Here is a 21,501-nt window from a genome sequence, read left to right on the forward strand (position 1 = left end):
AACTCCACAGTCAACAACAGGCAAGTTAGGCATACTGCCACTAGGTGGGATCATACAACTGGAGAACCCTGTTGTGCTGTCCCAGCTAATGGCTCTTGTTTAGAATCCATCAAACTTGTGTTATGTCTGTTAACCACTTACTTTGTATACTTTGCTGCCATCTAATAGGTATTGTTATATTTGGTTTATGAAGTTATCTGTGCTGTAATTTCCATATTATTTATCCTGTAACCCCTCCTCTTCTGTGAGCTCATATTCTGTGTCCTTCAGTATTTTTCTGTTTGTCAGACATGCTTCACAGAGAGAGAGGATTTTCCTTTGACCTCAATCACAATTTTTCAAGGTACATTCAATAAATTAACTAAAGATATATCTATTGCATCTCCATCACTTACGTCTACATGCAGCTGGTGTCACTAGAAGAATGACCACAGCAGGTTCACTATCTTTGATTGCTTGTACAAGAGATTGCCACTCACACTAATCAGAGACTTCTCTCACACGCATTGGTGGCAGAATACCTGTATAATGGCAGTACTACTGTACAGGGTCAATGCAGATGCCATCTATCCCTATAGCCCCTGAGCTGGTTACTCTTGCTTTTAGAGGCCTCCTTGTAATGGTTTTACTTTATAGGGGTTGATCTTTACAGATAGGTTATCAATATCAGATCAGTGGGGGTCTGACACCCAGCATCCTTACTGGTTTGCTGTATCAGGCAGCCGTCACACTGGAAAGTATACGGTATATGAAGCAAAGCTCCATACCTGGTGTAGTGGCTGTACTGGGGTAATGCAAGTGCCTTGGCGTTTGCTGGCATTGGAAACGACACGGTGTGCAGAGCCTTTTGTTTCCACTCTGTACACTGTATAGTTTCCGGCTGCCCAAAACAGCTTATCGTGGGGGTACCAGGTGTCAGACCCCCCCATATTCTGATATTTATGAGCTACCCTTTCAATTGAAATGCTCAAGCAATACTTACACCTGAAGGTACTGAATCGATGCTGCTAAACCTGTAAAACAGCTGAGCATAATTTTTATTTGGTCTTCGACAACACAAGTAAGGCTGAGTTCACATCAGTATTCAACCTTACCATTCTCCTGCTCCGTTATAGGAGCAGGAGAATGGAAAGGAGGGATTCGGCACATAACTGAGCCGAACAGGGCCTACAGACCCCATAGAGTATAATGGGGTCCGTTAGGTTTCCGCTCAGAGGAAGATTTTTGAAGCGGAGACAAAAGTCCTGCACGTACAACTTTTGTCTCCGCTTCAAAAATCTTCCTCTGAGCGGAAACCTAGTGAACCCTATTATAGTCTATGGGGTCCGTAGGTTCCATTCGGCTCAGTTAAGTGCCAAATCCGTCATTTCCGTTCTCCTGCTCCTATAATAGAGCAGGAGAACGTAAAGGCTGAAAACTGATGTGAACTCAGCCTAACACTGATAGAACACTAAGCGCCTTTATTCTATTTCAAGTTTTTAGACATCTCAACAAAAAGTTTCTCTTCTGGAACGGTTGAAATCTTGTTTTTAATTTAATAATAGCAACACATTCTACAATTCTGAATTTACTGGTGTCACTCTTTGTCTGAATGTGTGAAAAAAGAGGCCAATTTAGGTTTGGATTACATAATATACAGGTATAATATAGACACAAAATGGTTTGGTTGTATGATGACTTGTTATTGTATGATGGTGTTGGCATAGTATCTAGCTACACGTGCATGGAAAACATTTTGTGCTATAGACTAAAAAATGGAATTGTAAACGTGTAATATGGCCTTCTTTCCTCCTTTTGTTCCTCCTCCAGTGTCATGACAGCCGGAATGTCTTTTGAGATATGTCCTCTGTCACACATAGGACCAAAGTTTCTTTTTGCCCAATGCCCTGACATCTTCCAGAACAACAGGATGTGGATATTTCTTTTGCTTGGCAAGGATTATGGACTGGATTTGCTCAGTTTTGTATTCTTAAAGACATAGTGAGACCCTGACACATTTTCCACTCTTATTCATCCCTTCTATTAACCGGTGACCTCGTCATATCACATCTTTTGACATTCTTTAAAGGTTCCTATTTGTATTTTTTTTAAACTATTGGAAATCATATGAAACATGTTAATCTTTCCCCTAAATTGAATATTTTCCTGAATTTGCCATTCCTCTGTCCTTCTTGTAAACTAGTTCTTCCTTTTTGCTATATAAATGGACCTGGGACATGGTGGATATATGTGCTTCCAACAACACAACAATGGAAACAATGTAAGAACTGGCTGGGAATGGATGTAAACCGTAAGTATTACAGATTTAGACTTATAACTATGTTTCCGTTTGTAATATCTGATTGCTCTGGAAGTTGGAACATCAGTGCTTATATATTATAAAGCTGCAATATTTTTACTGATCTAACCATTTTGTAATAATTCACATAATTAGCCCTGAATAGCCAGGTTGCCTTTTGCTGATAGATGCATGGTTACTTAAGTGGATTAGCTTTTTTTTTTATCGTCCTATCAGCCAAAAACGTCAATAGGGCTTTTTCACTTTTTCCCTATTTTAATGTCTACATTAATCAAACAAGTAGGTTAATACAATGTAGGGTAAAAAAAAAATCATGGCTTCTTCTCATATTTTAAAAAAATCCCCATATCAATTCTGACTGGTTACTGGAATGCTAAAGGTGGAAAAGGTGGAAATGATTGTGTTAATTGCTTTTATCATTGTAGGTGTAGAGTAGTAAATATTTGTTGCATATGGTTTTTGGGGAAAGTGATAGCGGTCATGTCATATGTTTACACGGGTTGACTTCTTGTAGGTACATCATGGCTATATTGCAGTTGTGTAGGACCCTGTTTAAAGCTGTCCTTTGGCATTGTATTTTGTATTTATATCTGATTTAATAGATGGTTTTCGTCCATTTTCAACTGTCTATTTTCCAAGGCAAGACTTTCTGGAAAAAAATTATAATTTATTGGCCAACTTTTATTGCAATGGCTGATTGACTGTGATCAGTCACTGATTAAAGGGGTATTCAGCTTTCTAATATTAATAGTCTATCTCCAGGACAAGCCATCAATATTAGATCAGTGATAACTCTCTGTGAACAACAGTTAAAAGACATACTTTGCAGCAGACACTTGGACATATGCAACTGGTGGAAAATGCATCATTCATGGGCTGTTGACTTTTCTTGGGCAGTTTTGTGGGCATGCACTGTGACCTTTGCAGAGGTCAGTACGCAGGGAGGGTGGAAGCGATGAGCTGTCACCACCTTCACCATCACCTATTCTGAATTGTATGATCTTGTGTTATCTTCCTTCAGCTCAAAAGTAAACGCGTTACCGTTAGTTGTAATCTTACCTATGATTATACTGAGATGACTGATCTCTACGGAACAGTGGTAAACCCACATTTTCTTTTATACTCATAGAATTAATATAATGACATGGACAATTAAAATATATATTAATTTAAATGTGTTTAATGCAAAATAACTTGATTGAAATGAAAGACAATTTCTGATAACAGGTTTCTTTTAAAAGGGACTTGTCTCCTCTCCTGACCTGTCTGTTTTGGTAACTATTTGCATTCCTCATGTGATAACAATTCTGGAGTACCTAATCTTATGACTCTATTTTGTTCTAATAGTCTTTTTTATGGCCGTCTATCCATTTTTTAATGCCCATTTTGCTTCAGTTTTTCATCAAATGAATTTCATTGGCTTTTTTTTTTATAACGATCCCAACCCCTGCAGTGTCTTCGGTACACATAATGTCCCCCATAATCGCCCCCCGCAGTAATAATGTCTCCCATAGTGGTCCCCATTTGTAATGATGTCTCACATAGTGGCCCCCAGCAGTTATAATGTCTCCCACAGTGGCCCACAGCTTAAGCAATGCCTCCCATAGTGTCCCCAAGAATTAGTAATGTCCCCCATACTGGCCCATAATGTCCCCCATACTGGAGCCCAATGCCCCCCCTAGTGGCATCCAGCTGTAATGTTTTGCTTTAGAAAAAAATGAAAACAAATACTCATCCACTTATTCACTTGCAAGCACCGAGGCAGTCGCTCCTCTCATCATTGAAAAGGATATGCTGAAGGACCTGTGCTCAGCGTCATGACGTCACCGCGTGCTCCTAGCATGAGCGCCTAGTAACGTCATCACCCTGAGCGCAGGTCCTTCAACAGGTCCTTTTCAATCAAGAGTATCTAGTGTACCGATGAATTGGCTAAAAATAGAACATGTGCTATTTTCTGATGGATGCTATTCACTGGCTGTTCAAAAAACAGCAATGTGAATAGCCCCATAGACATTCTTTAGTGCAAAAAAAATGGCCGTATGACGGCTGTTACTTAAACTGCCGTTACACTGCCATTTTTAACAGTTGTGTGCATGTAGCCTTATTCCTACTAGAAGTTTATGAATGAATTGCCAGCAGTCTGCAATAAATGTCCAAATGGGTGTTACCTGTTGGGGGGGTGTACCCGCACAGTCTCACACAGGCAGCACTAATTGCATAGTGTCAGAGCTACGCATATGAATAAGCTACTGTTTCAGCAAAGAAAAGAACAGTCCGTTCGTCTGCTTAGTAAAGGTCCAGGAGGTCAAACTCCCACATTGGTAGCCAATCCTAAGTATATGCCATCAATGTTTTCAGCCTAGAGAATTCCTTTAACTTAAATACATCAAGTATTGGACCTGGTATTTTTCTTGGATGAGACATATTGCAAACATTACAATATCTAAATATGGGTTAAAACTGAAACAAAATTTTATGAAAAAATATTTGTAGCAAAGATAATACTTTCCCTGTTAATTAAGCAGGATGTACAGTAGTGCTCAGAGAAAACCCTTATTTGTTCCATGTACTAATGTAAACGAGCATTGAAGGTCAATGGAAAGATAAACAGCTTCCGCTGGAAAGTAATAAGATCAGAAAACATATTTTAATATACACTACTCACAAAAAGTTAGGGATATTTGGCTTTCGGATGAAATTTATGGAAAACTTAAAAAGTACACGCTACAGTGATATTATATAATGAAAGTAGGGCATTTATGTATAGAAAATGCAATGGTGATTTTCTCATCTCAAACTATTTATTGAAACAAAAGCCAACAACAGCGGTGGGTATACCCCCACAAAAAATGTCAATGTCTCAATGTGTCAATTGAGCATCAATTACAGCTTGACAACAACGTCTCATGCAGTTCACAAGTCGACTGCTGAGGCATGACATCCCACTCTTCTTGAATAGCGGCCCTCAGGTCATTGAGGTTCTGTGGTACAGAGTTACGAGCCTCTACATGGCGATTAAGCTGATCCCATAGGTTTTCAATGGGATTCAGGTCTGGAGAAAGGGCAGGCCACTTCATTTGAGGTGCCTCAGTCTCCAGCAGCCTGGATGATGCAACCTCGATGAGCTGGCGCATTGTCATCCATGAAGATGAAATTAGGCCTGTGTTGTTCATGCAGAGGCACAATGTCTCGATTAATGATGATGTTCAAGTAGAATGGGCTTATCCCTGTACCATTCACAAAGTGTAGGGCAGTTCTGTATTGACTAGACACACCTGTCCACGCTGTAACACCACCACCACCAAAGGCTCATCTGGTGACAACAGTGGCTGATACATAGCACTCTCCTTGACGTCTCCAACATCGTTGGCAGCCATCATTTCTGCTCAGCATGAATCGACTTTCATCAGTGAACAGCACTGAGGCCCACTGGTCCTTCATCCAGTGTAGATGCTCTCACCTCCCTTACATGTGCCTGGAGTTGTGTGGCATTCATCATGTGGTTCCGCAGGGCATTGTTCACAATGAAGCGGTCATCAGTGTGGGATATGGCCAAAGGACGTCCACTTCTATGCCCTTCTGTGACTCTTCCAGTCTCTCTGTTGCAACCTGCTGATGACACTCTGTGGCCACTTCCGTCTGAGAACATCCTGCATAAAGCATCGCAATGGTGAGGTACTGTTGATCAATTGTTAGGTGTCGCCTTAGTCCCATGATGTCAAAATGTGAACAGCATGATGAGGAGGACTGTTTAAATACCAATTCTAATTGAACCAGGAAATGTATTGGGCGATTCATAGATCAAATACCTGTTGTGAATTTTGCTGTTACGCTCCTTGTTAGAGACCAGGAAGTTGTGCAAAAAGCACTGAAAAGCTGAACAGTTAGACATGTGCGTTCAAAAGTTTAGAGAAGGTCACATTAAGTTCATCTGTAAGGCCTCTTTCACACGGGCGAGATTTCCGTGCGGGTGCAATGCGTGATGTGAAAGCATTGCACCCACACTGAATCCGGACCCATTCATTTCTATGGGGGTGTGCACATGAGCAGTAATTTTCATGCACTTGTGCGTTGCGTAAAACTTGCAGCATGCTCCTCTTTGTGCGTTTTCCACGCAACTCAGGCCCTATAGAAGTGAATGGGGCTGCGTGAAAATCGCAAGCATCTGCAAGCAAGTGCAATTTTCACGCACGGTTGCTAGGAGACGATCGGGATAAAGACCCGATCATTATTATTTTCCCTTATAACATGGCTATAAGAGTAAATAATAGCATTCTGATTACAGAATCCATAGTACAATAGGGCTGGAGAGGTTAAAAAAAAATAATAATAATAATTTAACTCACCTTAATCCACTTTTTCGCGCAGCCCGGCTTCTCTTCTGTCTTCATCTTTGCTGTGCACAGGAAAAGGACATGTGGTGACGTCACTACACTCATCACATGGTCCGTCACATGATCCATCATCATGGTAAAAGATTGTGTGATGGACCATGTGATGAGCACAGTGACATCATCAAAGGTCCTATTCCTCAAAGAAGAAGACAGAAGAGAAGCTGGGCTGAGCGAACAAGTGGATTAAGGTGAGTTAAATTATTATTATTATTATTATTATTATTATTATTTTAATCCCTCCAGCCCTATTGTACTAAGCATTCTGTATTAAGAATGATATTATTTTCCCTTATAACCATGTTATAAGGGAAAATAATACAATCTACACAACACCGATCCCAAACCCGAACTTCTGTGAAGAATTTCGGGTTTGGGTACCAAACATGCTGATTTTTCTCACGCGCGTGCAAAACGCATTACAATGTTTTTCATTCGCGTGTAAAAATCACCCATTTTCCCGCTACACACCCGCATCTTATCCGGGCCAAAAACATGACGCCCGTGTGAAAGAGGCCTAAAAGTTACATTTTAGGTTCATCCAGAAATTTCACCCACAAGCCAAATATCTGTTTTTGTAAGTAGTGTATCATTTCATGCACCATCAATCTGTAAATCAGTAAAATTAAAAGGTTTTAACAAATGTGACTACAAACAAGGATGACTTGTCATCAAAAATCCAAGTATGTTGTAGACAGGGGCATAATTTTTGTGAACTGTGCTGACTGCTCAAGTCCAAAATAAATTTTCCACGACATAGAATTATAGCTGGATGTTGTCTACAGTCATATCCATGAATCAGCAGATTTGCCAGTGTTTTACTAATTTCGGATATCATTTGCCCCTGATTGTGGTAGTGCCCTCGGGCGTACGCAGATCTTATCTGTTGCCAGATATACGCCAAACATTGGCGTATATATGATAATAAATGATCCCCTTTATTTCCTCCATACTTTCTTGTAATGATGATTATCACCATGTGTCCAATTACTGCAGAAGCAACATTAATTTACTTCCTCCAATACATGTAATATACAATATACACATGTAATATAAGTTGTGTGCCATAATATGATAAAACACACCTCCAGTAATATAGTTGTTATGGAAGGATTTGATCAGTATGGGAATAAGTTATGTACTAAGAAATATAGGGGGTCATTTTTTATTAGTGATGAGTGGCAGGGGCTATATTCGAATTCACAATATTTCATGAATATCTAGGAGAATATTCGTCATATATTCGCAAATTCAAGATTATTTTCTTGATTGTGAAAAATCAGCAATGTAATATTCGTGCAATGCGCGCGAAATACAGGCGTGGGTCACTTCTGCGACATTGTCCAAGCTGCTAGAAGTTTCCTGAGACTGGAGAAAATGGTTGGCACGGCAGAACATTAAAAATGGCTTTATATACAGTTAGAGTGCTCCAATATATTCGCGATTGTGCTAATCGGCACTAATGATGCAAATATTTTGGCGCAATATGTGAAACTTCACATTTTAGCAGGTCTGCATGTATGTATGGACAGCAGAACATATCAGCTACACCATATCAGGATCTAACCTACACTGACTATCTCTCACTAACTATCTGTATGACATATATATAAGCTATCTAACTATCTATCTACTGTAGTGTGGAAAGCACAGAGCACAGCAATTACACTGCTGTCTTTCTCAGAACTTTAAAAAAACTGTGGAAAATGGCTGCTGGGAAGGTTCTTATCTAGTAAAGGGGTAGGCAGCTTTCCTATTGGTTGCTAGGGATGTTGCTAAGCTCTGACAAACATACTGCAGCTTTCTCATTGGTCCACAAGCAAGAAGAGAGGTTACTGATGAAAAAAAAAAATCTAGAATATTCTAAATTTCGAATATATATCACTATATTGTAAATATTCACAAATTCTCGAAGTGCCGATATTTGTGATTAATATTCACGATTCGAATATGCGCGCTGTGATGAATACCACCCCTCGTGCCCGCTGACGTCAACCACGTCGAGCTCACGAGACCCGGTATGATCCCAGGGTTTACCAAAAACGTGAAGTTACACCCTTCAGAGGAGCACGTAAGGTCAGGCTGGTATAGTTTACACACACACCTCCTGTCCACGCGGGCACAGAGAGGCAACAAGCTGGAAGAGCCTTTTCACTGCCACAGTGAAAACAGCCCACACTCAGCCCAGGTAACTGCCACCAGTTTCTCGTTTGATATAAGCCCGGTCCGCTAACGGGATTATATAGGGTCAGAAACCAACCCGCGGTAGCTTATAACTAGGCCAAAACACGGACGTGGGGATTCGTGATCGAGATACAAGATAGCACAAGATTAAATTATAGATTTAATCGCTGTAAGAGCACACTAGATATGATACAATATACACAGACAATATATACAGTGGTCTGAGGTTACAGATACAGATTATATGGGTACAACAGGGTTAAGCAGTGTAAAAGTAAGTTACCAAGTATGATGAAAGTTCCTTGTGATGTCCTGAGCTGGAGTCCACACGAAGGGCTGTGATCTCCTGATATTTCCTGGGTCCCTCTTCAGAGAAAGACCGCGCCTACTTGCTGGCACCAGGCTTTTAACCTGTAGCCGGCCCATCCCCTCCCTGCCTCAGGGAGGGGTCAACTCCCCCTCTTCTGGGCTGACGGTGAATAACCCACAAAACCCTTTAGGGTTCATAGCTCCAGACCAGAGGGTCACAGGGAGATGGTTCTGGGACTAATGGACCTGCCTGGGTTCCGGCTACAAGTAGAGCCCAAACCTGGTACCGGTAGGTGGTTTCTATGGGGAGATATGGGTATCTCCCTACCCCGACTGGGTACGAGTAAACCAAGACCATGGGACCGTACCTCGTGGCCACCGGGACACAAATATGTATCCGGTTTGCGCCTGCGATGGCCGGGCGCTTCATAATTCCTTATGAGAGGTAGGTGCCAACATGTCTGGGAAGTCTCATTGATATGGGCAAGAGCGGATACCCCCTGCTGAGAGTTTTCCTGCCGGATTCAGGTGGCTCCAAACTGGTGCCTGGAGGTGTGAACTTCTCTTTGAAGCTTGGACCCCCTGGGGCGTCTTCCTGGCCCACTGACACTCAGATGGCGGGGGGGGGGGGGGGTGGAAACTTATTTTGCATATACACTGAATCATGCCAAGAGGTGCATAAAATTACAATCAGGGCTGGGGACTTTGAAGCAGGGAAATCCTGTGGATTTCCCTACCTCTGCTGTCTGTCAGCAAATGGGGGGTGTGAGGACATGGCTGACAGTAAATATTAATCCATATTCCTCACACGCGCCCAACACTATTTATTAGCAGATATATGCCAATTTTTGGCATATATCTGGCACAGATTGCGGTGCAAAGGTGCAAGTTTTCCCTGCTCGTGCCAGCTGCAATGTAATACAAAAAGCAGCACACAACAATCGCATTCACCATGTATACTATGAGAACACTGCATACAGCACAAGCTAGCCTACATTATACATCTCACCAGACAATTAAGCAGTACAGACAATGATAAGGAATGGGGAGTAGGAAGAATGAGATACGGAAGGGAAATCAGAGGCACTTTCTTTAGACAGACACATAAAGAGGATAGATCGTCATCTACATCTGGTCTGTCCAAGAGGGAATAGTCTCTAAGCAAGCTGTAGATCAGAAAGTAGCAGTCCAAGACAGACAGTCTCTCCCTTTTCAAGCCCGATAGTTTGCTCAAAACTGTTCATAAGGCACCAGACCTCTTGGATTGCCCCAACAGTATAGATTCCAGGAAATAGTCCATAAACCACCTGTGTGCTTTAGGCTGCTCCTGGGCCCAGGAGTTCATGTTCCAGGGCATCCAACAGACCCTGTGCAAAGGACCACTCCCAAAGCAGGTACTAAGTTATGAAGGTGAATCGGCACCTGGGGCAGTATCAGGTTTTACTAAACTTGCTGGCATGCATGAATGACCTAAAAGGCAGCCCTTACTTGGATAGTCATCCATGAAAAGTCCTTTTCTCCACTGATTAACCTACCTGATGACACAGTAGTCCATACTGTTTCTGTGGAGTCCGCAAAGACCAGACCACGTCCTTTGTTCTGAAGAGCTTTCTGATCATCTTGGATTATCACATGTCTGGTTGTTTGGACCCTCCTGTTATTGCTCCCTCACAACCAAACAAGTGTCCTTGGACATAATAGTCTGCTTTATTCTGTCCATTTTAGAGCTCCAAACAAAGTGAAACACTGTCCTGGTGATGGTCCTGAAACCATTGGCAAGAGGCCTCGGACCATGCCTGTGTGGTGTACTGGAGCAGAGGTAGAACTTTGTTACAAAGTTGTGTGAATGTAGCCTTAGTCGTAGCAAGGTGGTGTGAATACTGGTGCTGCTTATATCTGAGGCTGTTAAACAGGTTTCTACACTGAATATTACAATAGAATTTGGCAATCATCCACACACTTAGCTATATATCTCCTAAAAACATGTCCATATCACAGGGCAATTGATGGTTCAGGGGGCTTGGAACTGTTGGTGCTGTAATTGAGTCTTGCAGGTAAGCCAAGTATCTTGGTGTCCTCCCAACACCCTGGTCTCCTCATGTTACAGAGCACTCTCTCCCTGGCAGACCCGAGCTCACAGTCGTCCAGTTCAGGACAGGGGCTTATGCAATTTTCCTTGACACCAGTTTTAATAAATCTCCCCGTGTGTTCTGTAAGTGGTTGCAGCCTGCTTTCCCATTGAAAAGGTGACTCTGCCAGTCAGAGGTGGAGATGCACACCGCAGACTATTAAATGCTGAAGCTAGATGGATATTCAAATTGGATACATGTGTACCCAATGGACGAAACGGCAAGCAAGATTTGATATTACATTAATGACTTTGACTAGTTTTGGTGTGTTTTTTTATTTTTCTCACTTTAGTTTTTCCCATGTATACTGCTGGCTGTGTCTGCTGTATCTGAGGTTAGTGGGGGTCATTCACTGTGAGCTGTTATAACACATGCATTACATTGTCTTATTAATTGAATTTAGCTCCGCCCCAACCTCAGATATAAGCAGCACCAGTATTCACACCACCTTGCTACGACTAAGGCTACATTCACACGACCGTATGTGTTTTGCGGTCCACAAAACACTGATCTGCAAAAAAATATGAATAATGTCCTATTGGCATCCGTATTGCATCTGTTTTTTTTTGAGGATCTATTGTAACAATGCCTATCCTTGTCCGCAAAACAGAAAAGAATAGGACATGCTCTATTTTTTGGGGGGGGGGGGGGGCTTCGGAACGGACATACAGATGCTGACAGCACAAGGTGAGATGAATAGGTCCTCATCCAATCCGCAACAAAAACGGAACGGACGCTGAAATAAAATATGTTTGTGTGAATGTAGCCTAAGGATGTTATATACGCCCGAAACACGCTCTGTGTGTTTGGCATACCTGGATTTTATGACTATTTTTCATTAAAGGATTCCATTGTTTTATCCAGAGGATGGAATAAACTTTTTCTTGAGTTTGCATTTGTTGGAGTGCCATGCTTTTCCGTGCCACGGACCTCTGCATTGGAGCTGGACGTGATTATCTTTTGCTTGATCTGGAACCACTTGCAATATCCCGGATGGTCTCTACTCTCTGAGCAAGTGCTCCTACCAACAAGCCCAATCAGCAAGTCCACAGTGTAAGCAGTGCTCCATAACCACCCGTCAGATCCCAGGGTCACTACTCCTCTCATAAGGCCAAACTCCAACCATGGATTCTCCTTAGGGTGGGTTCACATCACGTTTTTCCTGTCCGCTTAATGTATACATATACATTAAATGGATGCCCCATCGAGTTCAACTGTAAAAAAAAAAACTACCATATTTTTTGCCCTATAAGACGCACCGGCCCATAAGACGCACCTAGGTTTTTGTGGAGGAAAATAAGAAAAAAAAATATTTTGAACCAAAAGGTGGGTTTTGAACTAATGGTGGTCTGTGGATGACACTATTATGGGGGATTTGTGGCTAACACTGTTATGGAGGCATCTGTGGCTGGCACTCTTATGGGGGCATCTGTGGCTGGCACTGTTATGGGGGCATCTGTGGCTGGCACATATAGCATCTTATGCTAAGTCATCCACAGACCCCCCCCCCCCCATAACAGTATCACTGTGTAGTGTGAATGACTGCCAATACAGGGCGTGGGGGCTGGCATCTAGTTTTGTAATGGCAGCGGGGCCGGAGCAGTCACTGTATTTTATTGCACCGGGCCCGATCACTGTAGTAATCCTATCTATAACTGTAGGCAATGTTTAACTATTATCTTCAATCCAATCCATTAATCTTCACTTACTAACGTCTGTAACAGTCAGGAGGCCGGGCGGGTACTGGCAGCGTAACTCACTACGTCACGCGCATGCTCCGCCCACTTTATGAATGAAGCAGGCGCAGGCGCGTGACGTAGTGAGTTACGCTGCCAGTGCCCGCCCTGCATCCTGCCTGATACAGACGTTAGTAAGTGAAGATTAATGGATTGTATTGCCTACATTGTATTGTACATTGTACATTGTGTATTGTACATTGTATTGTACATTGCCTACAGTTATAGATAGGATTACTACAGTGAGCGGGGCCCGGTGCAATAGAATGCAGTGACTGCCACGGGCCCCGCTGCCATTCAAAACTAGATGCCGGCCCCTAGTCCCTCCTCCCTCCCCACTGATACACCCGCCGACCGCGCTGTGCAGCATGCAGTCGGCGGAATATCAGTGTAAGGCCTCATGCACACGACCTTTGTTTTATTCAGTGTCCGTTTTTCGTGATTTTCAGCGGACCCATTGATTTTCAATAGGTCAGTTGAAAACTCAGCTAATGCACCGTTTGCCATCCGCGTCCATGATCCGTGGTTCCAGTTAGTCAAAAAAATATAACCTGTCCTATTATTTTCGCGGAAAAAGGTTCGCGGACCCATTCAAGTCAATGGGACCACAAAAGAACGCGGAGGCACACAAGATTGTCGTCCGCGTCCGTTTTTTTCCTATCATTTGCATGGCAAACCTGTCTTCGATTTTTTTTTACTTTCCTTTATGTCTGGTGGTCCTCCAAAAATAAAGGAAGACACACGGAAACAAAAACGGATCACGAAACAACGGAACCCAATTTTGCGGACCGATAAAAACAACTGTCGTGTGCATGAGGCCTAAACTGCAGCATTCGCCCCATAAGACACACTGCCATTTCCCCCCTACTTTTGGGGGGAAAAAAGTGCGTTTATAGGGTGAAAAATACAGGTACTTTTTTTTACCATTGTAAAAAACGTATACTTTTTTTTACCGGACTGTGCAGGATACAAGAACGTGGTGTGCTGCGTTTTTGTATCCTTTTTTTTTTCGTATAGTCAAACAGAGGCATAAAGCCACCCTTACTGTTAACTAAATCATAGCAGAGGCACCTGGGCTCAGCACCCTGCCATATACTCTCTGACTGACGGACCACAAGATACTCTCCTATTCATTACCTACCTACCGCACTGCTACTGCATTCACACATATGACTCCTGATGTCTGTCAACCCGTGTGGCCACTGCTGACCTGACAACACATCTTAAAGATGCAGTGACTGTAATAAAGTGAATCTCAAACAGCACAAATTCATGTGCAGAACATGGTATAGCATATAATAACATTAGTCACCAGTTCTCTACAGCACTCTGTAGATTAAGTTACTTTCACACCTGCGTTCAGAACAGATCCATTTGCGTTATTCTTTTAAAAAAAAGTCTAAGTCAAAACGGATCCGTCCTGACTTACATTGAAAGTCAATGGGGGACAGATCAGTTTTCAATTGCACCATATTGTGTCAGTGAAAACGGATCCGTCCCCATTGACTTAGATTGTAAGTCAGGACGGATCCGTTGGGCTCTGCATCGTCAGGCCGCCTCCAGAGCGGAATGGAGGCTGAACGGAGGCAAACTGATGCATTCTGAACGGATCCTTATCCATTCAGAATGCATTGGGGCTGAACTGATCCGTTTTGGGCCGCTTGTGGGAGCCCTGAACGGATCTCACAAGCGGACCCAGAAACGGCAGTGTGAAAGTAGCCTTAAATATGCTTTAAGGGGTTGTCCGGTTTCCGATATTGATGACCTATCCTCAGGTCCTGCCTTCATTTGGAGTGCTACTGTATATTTTCCTGTTGGTGAGACAGGATTGAGGACGTGAACCTCAAAAGCAATGTGCTGTTTCTCCTCGGAGTTCTTAACATTGATCACCAGTTATTTCACTGGAAGGTCATACTGATTGATGAAGTGCTCCGACAGTCCTTGTCAGCACACTCCTGACGTGCTGACCTCTCCTCCTGCTGCAAGCTATTTTTTGGCTGCAGCGAACTTTTTGATTCAGCAATATTATTGATTTATTTTGTACCTATTTAAATTCTATACTGGACTCAGGATATAGGAAAAAGACACATTAAGCAATTTTTACATTTCTACGTGGAATTCCAACGCTAGCGAGGCTAGGCATTACTGTATTTCGATAAAGAATGGAAGTGGGGCACTCTCTATAAGTAAAGGGAACTTTTATTGAACATAATATAATAGAATAAGTGATTTGCACAATATAAAAAAATCAACAAAAAATCGACAATGATATAAAATTCGACAATGTTCTAAAATTCAACAAAGAGTATAATATTTAACACTAATGTGAATTTAGCAGAGATTACTGGTGGTGAGGTTAGAATAATAAAATCAACATGAATAAGATCCCAATATACGAATAATTAAAACCATAAATTCGGATATTATTTGTGTATTATTCACTGATAGTAATGCGTTTTTCCAATGCAGAATTTTGGTCTCTTGGAATAATCGCTTGTTGTCGATTATACTGGTCAGCTTGTAATCGATCCTCTGGCATATAGATGTAATGGTTCGGTGCGAAATATTGGTGATACAAATAATAGCTTGCTACCGAAATATAGCCAGTTCTTTAATGCATGTAAATTCCTGTGATCGAGAACATAGGCATGTGTAGCCTTAAACAGTCTATGTCGACTAGATTTCGACTGCTTGTGCGCACAGTGGCGTCCCGCTGTATTAGTATAGAAAGCGATCGCTTGGATAGGATATGCGATGTCTTACCGGAGGTCTTGTACTGGACAGTGGGCCCTCGACACGGCGTATAATCTTTCGGATCCCGGTCTCAAGGGCTGCTTGTACGAACTTGATTTTCGCGCCAATAGGTTGTTTGGCTCCACGTGGGTTTGATGTCTTTTATATGATGACGGTTTTTCCCCCATCAAGAAATAGGATATTGCCAGATTTGAGGAGGCCTGGACATATTCATAAGTACAACGAACTGCTAAAGCGAAAAACCGCCATGTTCAATCTACATAACTGTGTACATAAATGTTTGTATAATATATATATATATAAATAAAGGAGCGCACTTTACTGTCGATGATTTTTAAAGTTGAGAGGTTTGAAAGGAAACAATTAATCTGCTCATGGCCATCGTTTCCTGGAAGAGATATGCTCAGGAAGCTAAAGGGGTGGGGAAGAAGACACTTCCAGTAAAGTTTGTCAAAGACCCCTGTTGTGTCACATTCTTCCCCTCACAATCAGGCCTGGATGTGATATCAAAACAGACAACGTGCATTATCACAAGTTGTGTGAATGACTTCATTGCTTATGTAAATGAGAGATAATGATGGTTCACTCTGGCTAACTGACCAAATATTTCCTTGGGATTATGTCACATAGGAGTAGGAAGCATCCAGTTTGCTTCTTATATGCATATGTACATATGCAACTGTGATATACATATGATATGGATACCACTGAAAACAGTTCCATTAAAGGGGTTATTACACTAGTAAAAAAAAAATGTATTGTATATGTCATAAAAAAAAATTAACATCTGCCATTTGCATAAGAGATTAAACATTTATTTCTATAGTATAGTGCCACCTAGTGTTTAAAAGGCATATTAATGTGCACATCCACCTATTAAGCTACGTGCTGGTAGACATGCCTGCCAAGTCACTTGTATTGATTAGAGATGAGCGAATTTCATATTTTGAAATGTGTTCACGCTTAGTTTACTGGTAAAAGGTGAATTGCGTTATGGATTCCGTTACCATGGACCATAACACAATTCTATGTCGAAAAATGCATAACAGAATGCCTTTAGTGTAATACTGCTGCTAATTGCCCAAAGCCTGCTTAAAAATCTGTGCTTACCGGCAGCAGATTGTGCTGTCTAATAGCGATCTGCCGCTGGCAAACCACTAGAGAGTATGGGGATGAGTGATGACATGCTTCTCCCAATGCTGCAGAGGAAATAGCTGCCTTTTATAGTAGGAAAAAATAATGACAAAGGTATTTTTTTTTGCTGGAAAGAGTACTCTAAAATAGCAAAAAACAGCCATACACTGTGTCCACAGAATATAATACTGACACATACTGGGGCCCCAAGTACATTAATGTCACATAAAGTACCCCTGTAAATAAGTGACATGCATAGTGCACTTTTTAAATAGCTGCCATGTTAGTTCCCCCTGTAAATAAGTGCAATCAGTGCTCCTAAATATGGGCCATCATTAGTCTTGAGCGAATTGAGCTTCAGATCATAGGTTCGAAGTCGATTCGTTCAAAAAGTTTGATTTTAATGTTGCCTCCGTACAGGCATTTGGGTGATACAAATTTTGCCTACGTGCGGCCCATACATCTTAATGCTGTATAGAGAGAGCATTGAAATAGAGGTTTTTGAACAAATCAACTTGGGATCTATGATCTGAAGCTCGATTAGCTCTAGGACCAGCCTTTATAGTGCCACCATGCATAGCACCCCCTGTAAATATATGGCATGCAAAGTGCCATGGTACATATGTCATATGTAATCTGCCTGTTGCTTCACGTTCATCCAGTCACTCCCAGTTACTAACTTGAAACTGAATCTGAGTTTGGTTATAGTCTAGCCTCCCCTGGTTGATTAGGGTGAAGTGCTGATTGTTACATTAGTTTAGATCAGGGGTGCACAACGTTTCCTGGTTGGGGGCCACATTGCCAGACTGAACCAATGACGAGGGCCGCAATAAAAATTTAAAGGTGTATTAACAACTGAAATATTGTACTTATGGCATATTGAACACACATTATATACCATTAATGTCTAGTTACACTTCTAGGACTCCCATCTAATGGGAGAAATATATAAAAAATGCATGTGAGCAGCCACAAGACATAGGCATACATGTCTGTTACCAGATGGTTGGGGGACGCACAGAATAGTATCAAGGGCCGCATGTGGCCCCCGGGCCGCAGGTTGTGCACCCCTGGTTTAGATCCAGGCATCCCATCATTTCGGTTGCCAGATATAGTGTTTGCCATGTGCTTTTTCTCGCAGATTCTGCTATTCTGAACATGGTCTTGTTCAGTGTGTTTTCTGTATATTTTGGGTTCTGTAGTTTCAGAGTTTAGTATGTTGCTGTGCCGTTGTATTGTCCTGGCTGGGGAAAATTTGCTGTCATTCATTCCCTATCTAACTGTATGCTACATATCTGCCATCCACACCATTGCATATTTGTCAACAGTCCCAACTTTGCAGGGACTATTCCTAATTTTCAGGGACAGTCCTTTTAAAATCAGACTATCCCAAGCTGAAAATGGTTGGGCTTATGTAAGTCCTGCCCATACGTGGGTGGCCCGACTCCTACTAGACTTACATGTTAGTAAGTATGCCATTACTGGATCCTCCCTCTTTCTTTGACTCTCAGCATGGGGTTCCTGACATCCACACCACTGAGTTTGCTTAAGCATCTTGTTTTCTGCCAGCATTAATACGTGTTTCATTTATGATTTATGTGATCTGTGCGACCATCCAGTTATTATGCAATTCAGCCCGAATGTAACTCCTGGGGAAGTCCAGTTCTGTGGTCTTCAGCACAAACAAATCATTACACATGTGCCACCACAGTGCTCCTACAAATATGTCACATATGCCACCATAATGCCCTCTGTAAATGTGACAAAATTCCCCCATAAATATGTGCCATTTTCTTTAAATTGCATCACTGCAAGGTGCCAACTGCTAGGGTAGGGAGACATTTCTAGCTCTGATACACCCCTGCAAAGTTTACTGCCAAGATATCTTTGTTTCCACATGATAGCCACAGATCCCCTCTGTGACCGGCATGAAGACCCTTGTGCTGTAATACTCATGTCAATGAAGAGCACTACTGCAAAGTGTGGTGCCCTAAATGATTCCTCATTGACTCCTTTCTCCATGTGTCCTGCTTTAGCTGCACCCTCAAATAATTACTCTCCAGAATTATTTGCTCCATAATTTGCTACTTTTCACTTCTCTCACCACTTTTCAAAAGTGTTGAGAAAAGTGGGCTGGCTTAGCGGACAGGGTGTGACCTCCCTCGGACAGGCAGAAACTGGCACATACCGTAGATGCTGTAGATTTGAATTTCAGCCACACAAGCTTCCTCAGCCTCTTAACAAATTTGAAAATAGAAGTTCACTGAACAATAGTCACCACTGAATCCAGTCATTGGCTGCAGCGGAACAAAGGATCATGCCCATGCCGGAAAAGGAAATAAACAAGCCGCTGTAAATACAAGGGAGCCAGTGCGCAGGACCGCAGCTAAAGATAGCAGGTAAGTATGATTCTTCCAAGATACATTTTTTTGAACGTTTCTTTTATTCACTATTTGGACTTGCACATGATTCTCTGCATTTCCAGGACTTTAGATTAGGAAGTTCAGAAATTGTATTTCAACAAATATGTTTTAAGATCTATCTAAGTAACCTAATTACTTACATGCTACTGTAGTAAGAAAAAGCCCAATGTTACCATTTTACTACAGTAAATGTGTTATTACTAAATTACTTTAGTCAGAACCGAAGTCGGAATGTAATAAAATGCAGGAGTCGAAGTCAAAACTTACGAACCCTACGGCCCTGCACAGAAATATACAGCATGAAACTGCTGAGGCCAGTGACTGGCTGCAGTGGTCATGTGCCATATACCCTTACGTTACTGCTGCAGCCTTGTCTTCAAACACTGGGAGGAGGACCATAGCTATAGTAAAGGAGTGTGGACTTTGTCTCCTGGGCTCCCATTATATCCTGGGCAGAGATACTGGGCATAATGTAACGTTAGAAGAACGGAGAACAACTTGCACAAACTGAATTATGTACTGACTCAAAAATGGTTGACTAAAGGCAAACTACTGAAATTCTCTCAATCAACTGACTTCACAAGGTAGCCACCTGATGTTCCTGCAGTCTTAAAGGAGTTACCCATATTTCTGAAACTTTGGCTGATTTACTTTCACTTATCAGTCCAACTGTCATCAAGTTATTTCTATTGGCTTAAGGTCAAATGACTGTTGAGAGCAAGCCATCTGATGCAGCACTTCCACATCTTCCTCTTTTTCTCAAATATTTCTTACACAGCTTAAATGTCTTGTTAGAACTAAAATAACAATCCAATAAAGCGATTGTGTATCTTAGGGTGTTAAGTTCCGTCCTAGGGGCTCAATACCGGAAAAAAAACTATCAGTTTTTTCCTAATGCATTCGGAATGGAGAATGCATCAGGATCTCTTCAGTTCAGTCACTGTACGGTTTTTGGACGGAGAAAATACTGCATGCAAAATTCTGGAACACTTGCCGGAATTCCGGATCCGGCATTATTTTTAATTGAAATGCATTAATGCCGGATCCAGCCCCAAGTGCACGTTCCTTCTTTTATATATACACACTCACCTAAAGAATTATTAGGAACACCTGTTCTATTTCTCATTAATGCGATTATCTAGTCAACCAATCACATGGCAGTTGCTTCAATGCATGTAGGGTTGTGGTCCTGGTCAAGACAATCTCCTGAACTCCAAACTGAATGTCAGAATGGGAAAGAAAGGTGATTTAAGCAATTTTAAACGTGGCATGGTTGTTGGTGCCAGACGGGCCGGTCTGAGTATTTCACAATCTGCTCAGTTACTGGGATTTTCACGCACAACCATTTCTAGGGTTTACAAAGAATGGTGTGAAAAGGGAAAAACATCCAGTATGCGGCAGTCCTGTGGGCGAAAATGCCTTGTTGATGCTAGAGGTCAGAGGAGAATGGGCCGACTGATTCAAGCTTATAGAAGAGCAACGTTGACTGAAATAACCACTCGTTACAACCGAGGTATGCAGCAAAGCATTTGTGAAGCCACAACACGCACAACCTTGAGGCGGGTGGGCTACAACAGCAGAAGACCCCACCGGGTACCACTCATCTCCACTACAAATAGGAAAAAGAGGCTACAATTTGCACAAGCTCACCAAAATTTGACTGCTGAAGACTGGAAAAATGTTGCCTAGTCTGATGAGTCTCGATTTCTGTTGAGACATTCAAATGGTAGAGTCCGAATTAGGCGTAAACAGAATGAGAACATGTATCCATCATGCCTTGTTACCACTGTGCAGGCTGGTGGTGTAATGGTGTGGGGGAAGTTTTCTGGGCACACTTTAGGCCTCTTAGTACCAATTGGCCATCGTTTAAATGCCACGGGCTACCTGAGCATTGTTTCTGACCATGTCTATCCCTTCATGACCACCATGTACCCATCCTCTGATGGCTACTTCCAGCAGGATAATGCACCATGTCACAAAGCTCGAATCATTTCAAATTGGTTTCTTGAGCATGACAATGAGTTCACTGTACTAAAATGGCCCCCACAGTCACCAGATCTCAACCCAATAGAGCATCTTTGGGATGTGGTGGAACGGGAGCTTCGTGCCCTGGATGTGCATCCCTCAAATCTCCATCAACTG

At 42.1% G+C, this 21,501-nt stretch overlaps 1 protein-coding gene across 3 annotated transcripts in view; it reads left to right on the plus strand.

Moving 5' to 3' along the window:
- Window positions 1-1,902: 1,902 nt before the first annotated feature.
- Window positions 1,903-21,501, plus strand: part of LOC122935019 — a 31,972-nt gene continuing 12,373 nt past the window's right edge. For 2 of the 3 annotated variants that reach the window (XM_044290738.1, XM_044290740.1), the window contains exon 1: window positions 1,903-2,290. In XM_044290738.1, coding sequence (XP_044146673.1) covers window positions 2,107-2,290 — 184 coding nt within the window. In that variant the 5' untranslated portion in view covers window positions 1,903-2,106. The remainder of the gene's footprint in view (window positions 2,291-21,501) is intronic. The other variant, XM_044290741.1, reaches the window with a different exon arrangement.

Source organism: Bufo gargarizans, chromosome 4, assembly GCF_014858855.1.
Source record: "Bufo gargarizans isolate SCDJY-AF-19 chromosome 4, ASM1485885v1, whole genome shotgun sequence".
NCBI lineage: Eukaryota > Metazoa > Chordata > Amphibia > Anura > Bufonidae > Bufo > Bufo gargarizans.